At 49.3% G+C, this 12,113-nt stretch overlaps 1 protein-coding gene across 3 annotated transcripts in view; it reads right to left on the bottom strand.

The window, feature by feature from the left end:
• The window catches only part of TNFRSF8 (TNF receptor superfamily member 8), a 75,869-nt gene that overhangs the window by 11,746 nt on the left and 52,010 nt on the right, over positions 1-12,113 (bottom strand). For all 3 annotated transcript variants that reach the window (XM_053898950.1, XM_053898949.1, XM_053898951.1), the window contains exons 13-16: positions 4,400-4,496; positions 4,053-4,198; positions 2,081-2,182; positions 1,900-1,953 (exon numbers count right to left, since the gene is read on the bottom strand). In XM_053898950.1, the coding sequence (XP_053754925.1) occupies positions 1,900-1,953; positions 2,081-2,182; positions 4,053-4,198; positions 4,400-4,496 (399 nt within the window). The remainder of the gene's footprint in view (positions 1-1,899; positions 1,954-2,080; positions 2,183-4,052; positions 4,199-4,399; positions 4,497-12,113) is intronic.

Consider the following 12,113-nt stretch of genomic DNA (forward strand, 5'->3'; position numbering starts at 1 on the left):
CCTGCTAGCCTTCCGTCCCCCGAAAGAACCGACACTGGTCTGAAGGCTTGGGAGAGCTACCACCGTTTCGGTATCCAGCACAGAGCCACTTGGAGGACGATCTAAATACACGAATGAGCAAGCACAGGAATGAAAGCCGCTTCCCCCGTTAGCACCCATTGCTCGGGAGGGAACGGGGCATCCACCCCGCTAGTCCGTTCTCATCCTGGGCCCTGGGTGCTTATCTTGGCCTCGCCTTCCTTCCATCTCAGGCCTGGGAACCCAGCTCCCCCCCCCGCCCCTGCCCAGGGACCCACCGGAAGCCAGAGGGCCGAAAACAGCCCCAAACAGGATGGCCACCACTGAGTCTCAGAGCTTGGCTCCTTGTAGGTCTGGCTTCTTAAGAGGTGATTTTTTTCTTTCTCTCTCTCTCCCTCTCTCTCTCTCTCTGTGGCAAAACTGCCATCAAGAAGGTTTGAAGAAAAAAATAAACTGACGGCAATGGAAATTTTAATACTAGAAAAATGTCAAGAAAGCAAACACAGGTTTCAATGAGACATTAGGGCTGACAGCTCATGGAAAAAGGCTTGAAACTATCAAAACACGAAAACCCCCCGTGCTAAGGGAGCACATGCACCTGCTGTGAAACTCATCAAATTCAAAACAGGCCTCAGTGGACAGGTTTTGTGCTCAAGTCAAAAGGCGGGCCACAGTGAGGGTCTCCAAGGGCCCTGGGGAGATGGGGGCCCGGGGGACAAGGGAGCTGTGACCTGGCCTGAGGCTGACCACTGGGCTCATGAGTGGACGCTGGGGGTGGACACAGCTTGAGGGGAGGAAGGTGGAGGTGACAGGTCTGTACTCCACAAAGTCCACAATCTCAAGGACCACGCCTGAGCCTTGAAGGTTGTGTGGCCCCGGGCACTTATCCACCTTTTCTGAGCCTGGCTGCCTCCTTGTGGAATGGCGATCATCACCCACCTCCCTTGGGGTTTCCGGGTCAGTGAGACCCTCTGTGGGAGCCTGCCTCGAAACCAGAAAGGGAAGCTCAGACAATTCCCGTTCACTCCTTCCCAGATGGTCAGGGCCCAGCACACAGTAAGTGCTCAATCAGTGTTTACGGAGTGCTGATGAAGACCTTGCCCTGCCTGGAAAGGGCTGCACAGGGGAGAAAAGGTACTTGGGGCACAGATGGCTGGGACCCCTCCCCCACAACACACACACCAGGTGAGAGCTGGAAATAGGTCAGGGGTTCCGAAAGGCGGCCTGCAAAAGTTGGCCCGGAAGCTGGGCAGGGATCAGAGAGTAAGGGCCAGGGAGGGCTTCAGAACAACCTAGAATCCAGAAAGCCCTGAGATTCCTGGTGAGGAAAAAGGCCCCCAACACTGGCCGGTCTGTCAGTCAGCAGTCCCCCCGCTGCACAGCCCCACCCACCACGCACTCCACACAGCACCAACAGGCCCACCTAGATGGATCCACACGCCCGCCCTCCGAAGTCCCACTGTTCCTTTTACAGGTGAGGAAACGGAGACAGAGGAATTAAGAAACTCACCCGAGGCCATGTAGCTGGTAAGTGGTAGACCCAGGATCCCAGCCCCATCAGCCTGCCCTACAGACCACTATGCCCCTTGCTGCCAGCAGGAGAGGGGAGAAAGGAAGGCGTAGGGAGGCTAGGAAGGAGGGGAAGGCGTTCAGGAACGCCTCTCCGAGAGGCACCGTGGAGGAAAGAACGAAAGACGAGGTGGATCGTAAAGCTTCCTGCCAGCCCTCTGGGAGGACCGTGAGGCACAGGCCGTGCAGTCCCCACCCGCATCACATTCCTGTTACAGATGAGGCTGCGGACAGAGGGAGCCCCAAACCCAGGGCCCAGAGCTGCTGTGTCCGTGCGGCCCGAGCAGCCCCTCTGGACACGTGGACACTTACCCACAGGCTCCAGCGTGGGCCGGAAGGTCTGGGCAGGGTAGCACAGGTGGAGCTCTGAAAGGACAGCAGAGTTGGCTGGAGGTGCCAGCCTCAGGGAGCCTCAGGGGGCAGGGCAGGGCCCCAGCCAGACTAGTGCAGGGCGCCTGGCCCTTTCCAAGGCCCCCAGGACACATCTACTCACTCTGCCGAATCCACTTCCTGCAGGCCCTCCAGTGGCACAGGAGGAAGGAGATGGAGACCAAGACCACCACCAGGATCATGACCATCCAGAAGAGCACAGGTCCTGGAACACAGAGGCGGCCCTGCACTCTCTGCCCTGATGCGGGGAGGGGGGGGGGCCGAGGTCTCCACCATCGCAGTGTGCCAGGGGCCCTGCTGCAACCACACGGGACGGCCCTCACGAGCCCAGACTATGTTCTCCTTCTCCTGGGACACATGCCATGGAGGCTGGCAGGACCAGGTCCTTCCCTGAGAGGGGACTGAAACCCAGACCCTATATCTCCCTGGCACCAGGCCCTTATCGACCTGCCCTCCCTCACCTGGCTCTAGGGAGCCCATCGGGGGAGTTGAATAGTTGACAGAAGAGCAAACCATTTTTAGACAGAAATTGAGGAGTCACAGAGCCAGAGTGAAGGAACTGAGGTCCAAAAGGTTACGGTCTAGGGGCGCCTGGGTGGCTTAGTCAGTTGAGCATCTGACTTTGGCTTAGGTCATGGTCTCATGGTTCGTGGGAGTGAGCCCCGCATCAGGCTGTCTGCTGTCAGCACAGAGCCTGCTTCGGATCTTCTGCCCAACTCTCTCTGCCCCTCCCCTGCTTGTAGGCTCGCACTCCCTTTCTCTCCCTCTCTCTCTCAAAAATAAACATTTAAAAACAACAACAACAACAACAAAGAAGTCACAGTCTCAGTGGCCGTGGAGGAGGGCACATGCCATGTGCGTCCCCCGACAGCCTGTGGCACTTCCGGTGTGGCCAGAGTCAGGGCGGGGGCGGGCAGAGTAGCGAGGCGGGTGACATGGGGAGTCTGGGAGGACTCCCAGCTACCCTCCAGATGGGAAGCTCCATGAGAACATAAACATGCTCAGCAAGCGTTCCCTGAATATCACGTAGGCACCGCTACCATCTCCATTTTTACAAACGAGGGAAACTGAGGCTTGTGAAGATTAAGTAACTCCCTTAAATGGCAAAGGGTAACAGCAGAATCACGGCTTGGGCCAGGCCAGGGTGGCTCCAGCGCCTACACGCTTAACCGCTAGCTAAGTATATACTTTTTTACAACTTAGTACTTAAAATGCTCCTTTTATCCTTTGCCCCTTATGAAGATCGCATACCTAGTTACTGATTTTTAAGTCCAGTTTCAGATGTTAAAAAGTAGCATGCGCCATATGTGTGCTTTTCAAACTTTAATGTGTCTAGGGATCTCCGGGGGCCATGTTCAAATGCAGAGTCTGGGTCAGTGGGGCTGGGGTGGAGCCCGCAATTTGCTCTTCTAACAAGCTGCTGAAACTGCAAGTCCAGGATGGGCGCTTTGAGGACGGCTGGCTGGAGAACTGCCGCCCCCTAGTGTTTGGCACGAGAACTGCAAGCCCTAAATTGAAGCGCGCTTGGAATGTCTGTCTAGAAGGAGCCCTGTCCGTCCGTACTGGACTAGCTGCATGTATTCCAATGCTTGCTGCCCTGCGTGCCACACGGCGTTACAATTTTACAGGTGAGAAAACCGAGGTTCAAAGGAATTAAGCAACTAGTCAAGATCATATATCCATTCACCAAATACGTTTAATCGTCTCTCGTGTTTCTTCTTCTTTTTAATAATAAGTTTTATTTAAGTGAACTAACTCTGCATCCAACGTGGGGCTCCAACTCATGACCCTGAGATCAAGAGTCGTATGCTCTACCAACTGAGCTAACCAGGTACAAACATTTTCTGAGTAGCAATTACAGGCCATGGGGATGAAGCTGTGAACACAGTCCCTGCTCACAAGAACTGAGGAACGAGCGCTAGCTAGTGACCGAGCCGCAGGCCCAGCTCAAGAAGCCAGAAACCTGGGGTCCACCTTGGGCTCCCCCACCCAATGGATGCTGCTGCCCAGGAAGAAACTTCCCTCCTCCTGGCCTCCTGGGAGGCAGACCCTCCTTTCTGGGGGGTGATCATTACCTGAAACCAGAATGGGCTTTCCCGTGGAGGAGAAAGAGATAGGGGAGCTCGTTGATGTGAAGGTGTCTCCCCAGGTGTGGGTGTTGCCCCCTCCATGCTCCTTACTGCCTTGGGGGTCTGCTGCGGAGACCGGAGAGGCCGTGGCGCTGCCAGGAGAGAAGCCAGAGGTGAGACTGACGACTGAGACGGAAAAAGGGAAGTGTGTACACAGGAGCCATTCCCAGCCACCCCAGGACAGAAATGGGCACACATCCTCCAAGATGACTTGTGAGCTCAGCACAGAGATCCAGCCCAGGCCCCACCTCCAACCCCAGCCCAACTTCCCCCAAAAGGGACCAGGGAGTCACCTGGTGGGCGCCTTGCTGTCCTCTGGGTTGGTGCTGCACTCGGGGTGGGCTTCTAGGGGAGGCGGCGGCTCATGGGTGGCATCCCTCTCAGCTGTACCTGCAGGGAGTGGTCGTAGAATCGGTGTCAAGGAGCCTTACCCAGCAGGACTGGTAACTTCCAGGGAAGTGACACGGTGAGGCCAGAACGACACTGCAGCCGGGCAGACCCAGGTTAGTGTTCTGGCCCTGTCTCCTTCCTTCTCTCCCTCCTTCCTTCCCTCCATGCAACAACTCTTACTGAGCACCTACTGTGTACCAGGGACCGTGTTGCAGCCTGGGACATAGCAGTGCACAAAACGGATCCCTACCGTCAGGGGCTCGCAGGCTGGTGGGGCTCACAGACACGACGCAGGTGTCACACGAAGGCACACGGGCTCCCTTTAATGGGAGACTCAACCTCATCTGACCAGGAAGGCTTCCCTCGGGAGGCTGTTGCTGGGATGTGTGTATGGGTAGGGCCATCTAAGCAGAGGAAATTGCAAGTGGGGTGGCTCATAGGTGGGGGAAGGAAGAGAGCGAGCGCATGGGGGAGGCTGGTGTGCAGCCGCATTAAAACGTGTACACGACTGTCTGTTGTACATGATCATTCATAGCTGTGTTCTTCATCATAGCCAGAAGAGTGGACACAACCCAAATGCCCATCAACTGGTAAACGGGTAAATAAAATGTATATCAGTACCACAATATTGTGTGGACATAAGAGGAACAAAAGCACTAATACATGTGACAGCCTGAATGAACCCCAAAAGTATTAGTATGAGTGAAAGAACCCCGATAGAGAACACATATTCTCGAAATGTCTAGATAAGGCTTATCTAGAGGGACAGAGAGTAGATCAGTGCTTGTCCAAGCTGGGGAGGGACATGGGGATTGACCACTAAAGGCGTGAGGTCTCTTAGATCGTGGTGATGGTTTTGCAACTTCGTAAATTTCTTTACGATCATTGAATTATACTCACCTAAAACCAGCAGATCTTGTGGTATGTAAAGTATACTGCAATAAAGCTGTTCTTAAAAAGTGGGGCTTTTTCAGGGCGCCTGGGGTTCAGTCGGTTAAGCATCCGACTCTTGATTTCAGCTCAGGTCATAATCTCACAGTTTGTGAGTTGGAGCCCCTGGTTGGGCTATGTGCTGACAGCACGGAGCCTGCCTGGGATTCTCTCTCTCTCTCTCTCTCTCTCTCTCTCTCTCTCTCTCTGCCCCTCCCCCACTCTCTAGCTTTCTCTCTCTCAATAAATCAATAAATTTTTAAAAAATTGTGTCTTTCTCCCCAAAGCAACGATTTAATTAGTGATATAGGATGGGATCCGTGTGGTAGGTTGAATCAAGGGTCCACTCCTCGGGTGGAGGAGGGGTCTGTGTTTCTGCCTCACCAACGCCATGCGACTCTGACAGTCAGGGGAGCAGGACGGAAGTAAGAGAGTGCCTGTTTCCAGCCTGGGCATTTCTGCACTTCCACCGCTGCCATAAGGAGATGGTGCTCTGGGCAGGGAGGGGCCCCCGCTGGTCCCAGAAGTATGAGAAATGCTGGAAGCAAACCCACACCAAACCAATAAGCCCAGGCAAGTCAGCAGAGTGCCCAGCTGACCCACGGAGGAGCAGGAGCTGAACACTGAAACGTCAATGTTGTTTGTCAGCCGCTATTCCTGCAGCTAGAGCTGGCTGAGACGGTCTGGTCCGTGTCTCAAAAGATCAAAGTGAAAAGGCTGCTCCTTATCTCCAGCCAACTGTGGTCACATAGGAAGGTGGCTTGGTGGCTCTAGGTCTTCTGACTTTATTTAAAAGAGAAACCTGGGGGCGCCTGGGGGGGCTCAGTCGGTTAAGCATCTGACTCTTGATTTCAGCTCAGATCACGATCTCACAGTTTGTGAGTCCGAGCCCCATGTCAGGCTCTGCACTGACAGTGAGGAGCCTGCTTGAGATTCTCTCCCTCTCTCTCTGTCCCTCCCCTGCTTACCTTCGCTCACTCTTTTATATAAATAATGGATAAATACATATAAATGAATAAATTTAAATACTATCCCCTGATATTTAAATGTAGCCTCAATTTTTAAAGTCTTTCTTTTGAAATCAACTTCATTAAGGTATAATTTATATAGAAGAAAATGACCTCTAAGTGTACAGTTTGATGAGTTTTGAAGAACGTATACATCCATGTAACTCTAACTCCATTTAAGATCTACAACATTCCCATTGTTCCAGAAAGTGCCCTAGTGCCTTTCTGCCATAAATCCTCCCCTCACATTCAGGCAACCACTGGTCTGCTTTATGTCACTGTAGATTGGTTTGCCTGTTCTAGAATTGCACAGGATGGAATCAGGCAGTATGTACTTTCTGGCGTCTGGCTTCTTTCACTCAGCATAATATTTCTGAGATTCATTAATGTTGCACAGAGCAACATGTTCCATGGAACAATGTTCCATTGTAGAGATGTACCACCATTTACCTACTCATTCACCAGCTGATGGACATTTGGGTTGTTTCCAGTTTGAAGCTATTATAAATAAGGTAGCTCTGAATGTTCTCGTACAAGTCTTTGTGAGGACATAGAATTTCATTCCTGTTGAGTACCTTGGAGGGGGAAGGTTGTATCACTTTGCTGACTAGACAGAATGTCTTTAAGGACCATTCAGAGATGATCTCCTCTGATCTGACCCAGCCACCTCTTTTTTACAGATGGAGAGAATCATAGAGCCAGAGCTAGACCCAGAAGGCAGGGCTCCTTAGTCCCAGCCCAGAGCACACCTTCTGCCTTGGGAATGAGCACTTTCTTACAAGTTTATAATTAACTGCTTTTGTAGGGCTAAAAAAACTGGCCCACATTTGAAGCTTGATCACTATCCCTCTTTACCCCCATGTTCCTGGTGACAGCATCCCTCCTCTAATGGGGTACAAAGCAAATCCCCCACCCACATTCATTTCCCTTCTAAAAAGCTCTCGTGATGCCTCTCAGATTTTTCCTGAAATACCTTGAAGAGAAAGTGAAGCAAGGATTAATTTCCTTTTTGGATTAGTAGGGTCCTGAGGAACTCTCCTCTTTTGGCAGTCTCCAAACAGATGCTATGTCTTTCCACATGGCCACCAGACTATTACCTGAATTAGCTGAAGCCTGGAGGCTTTAGCCTATGAGGAACATGATGCAATTTGTTATTGTAATTTCTATTTATTTGTAAATCAGTATTTGAACTACATTTAAGACGTCATCGGTTTCAACAAGAGTTGACTTTGAGAGGATTGGAGAAGTTCTTGTGTTCAAATATACCACTTACGGATACACGCAGGTAGCACCATGAGCAGAGAGCCCTCTGGCGTCTCTCTAAGGCAGCCTCAGTCTGAGCTCCCACTGGAATACATGCTGGAATCCAGCAACAGAACTTCTCTAAGTGGAGAAGATGGACCCAGTGGTCTTTGGATGTTTCTCAACCTCTCTATGTGTACCATACCTTCCTCCTTCCTCCTGGGTTAGTGACCCTCCCCTTTTCTTCCTTCTTTCAATCTGGAGGTAAACAGAAGGTATTGTTTAGCCACTACTTTGTCTGTGTTCTCTGGTAAGGGCCCACTGAAAGAGAGAAAAAAAAAAAAAAAAAAAGAACCTACCTACTCTTTGTCCCAATTTAGAACTAAAAAGGATATTATTTACCAGATTGAAATATTTCTCTTTAAATCCAAACACCTGATCCTTGGGCCATTTGAAGGAGAATGGTCTTAGCATCAAGATAAAATGGATTATCTTTTTGTATATCCAACAAGTGCTTTAAGTCAGATGAAATTTTCATCTTCATATTCGGAGTGTAAATTTCTTGTCAGCTTTCTATTTTCCCTGGAGTTTTAAATTGCCTTTCTTTTTCTTGTTGATAAAAGAATAATGTGCCTTCACCATATCAAGTTTTTCAAAGGTACTACGCATAAAGTTCACTGCAATTCTTTCTTTCATTCCTGCAGACAAGACAATTCACTGGAGCCCTCTTTCATTTTCCCCCTCTTATCTGGTTCAATTGGTCTGCAACACAGCTATCATTCTGGGACTTCCCTTTCTTGCTCCCCTGGGACAGAGTCACTGTTTTCTAGATTCATGGATTTTTGTTTCTTGTCCCTCATTTAGCTGGATTACGTCTTCAAGTAACTTTCTAAAAGAGGACACGAGGGAAAAATCTTTCTACCCTTTTATGTCTGAAATGTTTTTGTTCTGCTCTCAAACTTAATTGTATCTTAACTGAAAATTCTAGGTTCAGAACTAAGAAGGAGCTGATGTGGTCTGGTGGAGAGTACTCTGGGCTAAAACTCAGGATCCTTGTGTTCCAGCTCTAGCTCTGGCCCTATGATTCTCTGTAAAACTAGGGATTCTCCGTAAAGCCATCTGTAAAACTAGGTTGTGAGATCAGATCACAGGTGGTGGCAGGTTCTGAATTGACCCTTAAAGACATTCTGTATGGCCAGCACAGTGACCCAGTCATCCCTCTCCTGGGTATTTACTCATGAGAGACAAAAATACATATTCACACAGAGTTGTACAAGAATGTTTGTAACTGCTGTATTCATAATAGCTCCAAACTGGAGGGTTGCCTGGGTGGCTCAGTTGGTTAAGCATCTGACTCTTGATCTTGGTTCAGGTCATGATCTCATGTTTTGTGGGTTCTAGCCCCATGTCAGGCTCTGTGCCTACAGCCTGCTTGGGATTTTCTCTCTGCACCCTTCCCTCCTTCTCTCTCTCTCTCTCTCTCTCTCTCTCTCCCAAAAATAAATAAATAAAATTTAAAAAATAGCTCCAAACTGGAAATAATCCAAATGTCTGTCAACTAGTGAATGAATAAATAAATACATCTATTATGTCTAGGTGTGGGTAATCTTCATTCATCCTGCTTTGCTCTTGGTAAGTCCTTTCAGTCTGAAACCTTGTATTTTTCAGGTCAAGTATGCAAGGAAAGTTGGGGCACCGCTGTGGGTACAAGGCCCGGAGCACACAGTGACCAAGTCAAGAGGGCCATGAGAAATGGGAATGCAGAAGACCTAAGACTTGGGGTTGGGAGTGCACCGAGGGAATTATGGCACTTCTGCTGACATGAGGCCTGGGATGTACCAGTGTCCCCACTGGAAGGGCCATGCCAAGGTGGTCACCAGACCTAGGCTGGGGCTATGAGGTTGCAAGGGACCGTCGACTCTGGGAGCATGACTGGAACCAGGTGACCCCACCCATGCGCCCTGCTGAGAGAGTGTGCAGCAAGAGCAAGAAAAAGTAAATGCAGCCAAGAAAAGCCTCCTTCTTCCTGCAGTGGCTCCCCAGCACCCTCTACGGGCAAAGCTTAACATCATGTTCACAAGGAGAAATGCGCAAAGAGTCCAGCCCTCTACTGCACAGCAGGAGCTGAGGGTGCAATGAGAGTTGAGAGGCCACCATTGGTAACAGGCACACTTTCTAAAAGCCTTTTTTTTGGTCCTCTATTTTCTTACTATTTCTTTTTCATTGCGTTCTGTTCTCGCTTTATGGATGTAACAACTTGAATTTTTCTGTGGACACTAGTTTACTTATTTATTTATATTAAGTTTATTTCTTTTGAGAGAGTGAGTTGGGGAGGGGCAGAGAGAGAGAGAGAGAGCGAGAGAAGGAAAGAGAGAGAATCCCAAGCAGGCTCCATGCTGTCAGCACAGAGCCTGACGCAGGGCTCTATCCCATGAACCTCTGGATCATGACCTGAGCAGAGATCAAGAGACACTCAACCGACTGAGCCACCCAGGCGCCCCCTGTGGACACTAATTTAAATTTTTATTTATTTATTTTTTTTTAATTAATTTTTTTTTTTAACGTTTATTTATTTTTGAGACAGAGAGAGACAGAGCACGAACGGGGGAGGGTCAGAGAGAGAGGGAGACACAGAATCTGAAACAGGCTCCAGGCTCTGAGCAGTCAGCACAGAGCCCGACGCGGGGCTCAAACTCACATACCGCGAGATCGTGACCTGAGCTGAAGTCGGACGCTTAACCGACTGAGCCACCCAGGCGCCCCAAATTTAAATTTTTAAACTTCTATTGCTATTCCTGAAGCAATTCCTATCACTCCATCCATAGTAAATGTTTCTGTCAATGTATCTTGCTATTCTCTTTCATGCTGCTGGTTTTCCTTACCAGTCTGGATATCTTTACTGCTCACTCATATTTACTTAAAAAGAACTACACTGAGGGGCTCCTGGGTGGCTCAGTTGGTTGAGCTTCTAACTTCAGCTCAGGTCATGATCTCGCAGTTCTTGAGTTGGAGCCCCGCGTCGGGCTCTGTGCTGACAGCTCAGGGCCTGGGGCCTGCTTTGGAGCCTGTGTCTCCCTCTCTCTGCCCCTCCCCCACTTGTGCTCTGTCTCTCGCCCTCTGCCTCTGAAAAATAAATTTAAAAAATAATAATAAATAATAATCATAAAAAGAACAATGCTGAGTATTCCAGCATGTCCTTTTCAAAGTGGGTCTCTTCCCTGAGTAGGAGATCCACCCAGGAACTCTGGGCCCATGGGGGGAGTGCAGGCTGGCAGTTTTCACTCCAGGGTGACTCGGCAGGGGTAGCCTATTGACAGGGCGTACTCCCAAATACACAACCAAAGAGGGCTTTACAGCAGGGTGGCAGTACCCCACCAGCAGCCCTATGTTTCCCTAGATACTCCTTCAGTATCTTTAGCCAAAAAGTTGACAATTTTCACCAGAGGATGAAAACTCAGGTACCGTCTGTTCAGACTGGTCAGTGTCCGTGGCAGGCCACTGTTACAAGCTTTAATTTTTATTTTCAAGATGAAGTTGCAACCCTCTGTACCTCTCGATTCTCCGTCTCACTCGCATCTCATCCTTCCTTTTACTTGCCTGCTCTGAGCGCAGAGCTTCTGTGGGGTCTTCAGAGCAAGTTACCTCTCACATTTCCTGCAGCACTGAATCCTGGGGTGAGCTTTCCTCCCCCTGGTTTCATCCATCACCACCCTTCCCTCTGTTTTCTACCTTCTAGAAATTTGCTGAGATCTCATGTACTGATTAACCGTGTTTTGGGTTTTTTCCATCAAGAAGTTATAATTTTCTGGCAAATGTCTACCATCTTTTATTTTTCCTTTTCTCTTTTTTCTTTCTTCTTCTTTTTTTTTTTTTTTTAAGTAAGCTCTACACCGAACCTGGGGCTTGAACCCACAACCCTGAGATCATGAGCACCATGCTCTACTGAACGAGACAGCCCAGGCGCCCCAAACGTCTACCACCTGAGTTGGAACCATCTTCAAAAATTTCATTTATCTGTCTTGAGTCATGAAACAGCCTTTTAAAAACGAGTCAAAATTTTACAAACCCAACACCTTCAGAAGGAAGAATTTTAAAACATATTATCAGAATCTCTTACCAAAATGCCAAACCTAGACTTTTTCTTAAGTTTATTTATGTTTTGAAGTGCCTGGGCGGCTCAGTCGGTCAAGCATCCGACTCCTAGTTTCTGCTCAGGTTATGATCTCACAGTTCACGAGATTAAATCGAGCCTTGCGTTGGGCCCTGAGCTGACAGTACAGAGTCTGCTTGGGATTCTCTCTCTCCCTCTCTCCCTCTCTTCCACCCCCCCCCCCAAATACATAAACATTTTTTAAAGTTGATTTATTTATCTTTTAGTAATCTCTACACCCAACTCAGGGCCTGAACTCACAACCCCGAGATCAAGAGTCACATACTC

The sequence above is a fragment of the Panthera pardus genome, unplaced genomic scaffold (genome assembly GCF_024362965.1).
Source record: "Panthera pardus isolate Hobbes unplaced genomic scaffold, ASM2436296v1 HiC_scaffold_11, whole genome shotgun sequence".
NCBI lineage: Eukaryota > Metazoa > Chordata > Mammalia > Carnivora > Felidae > Panthera > Panthera pardus.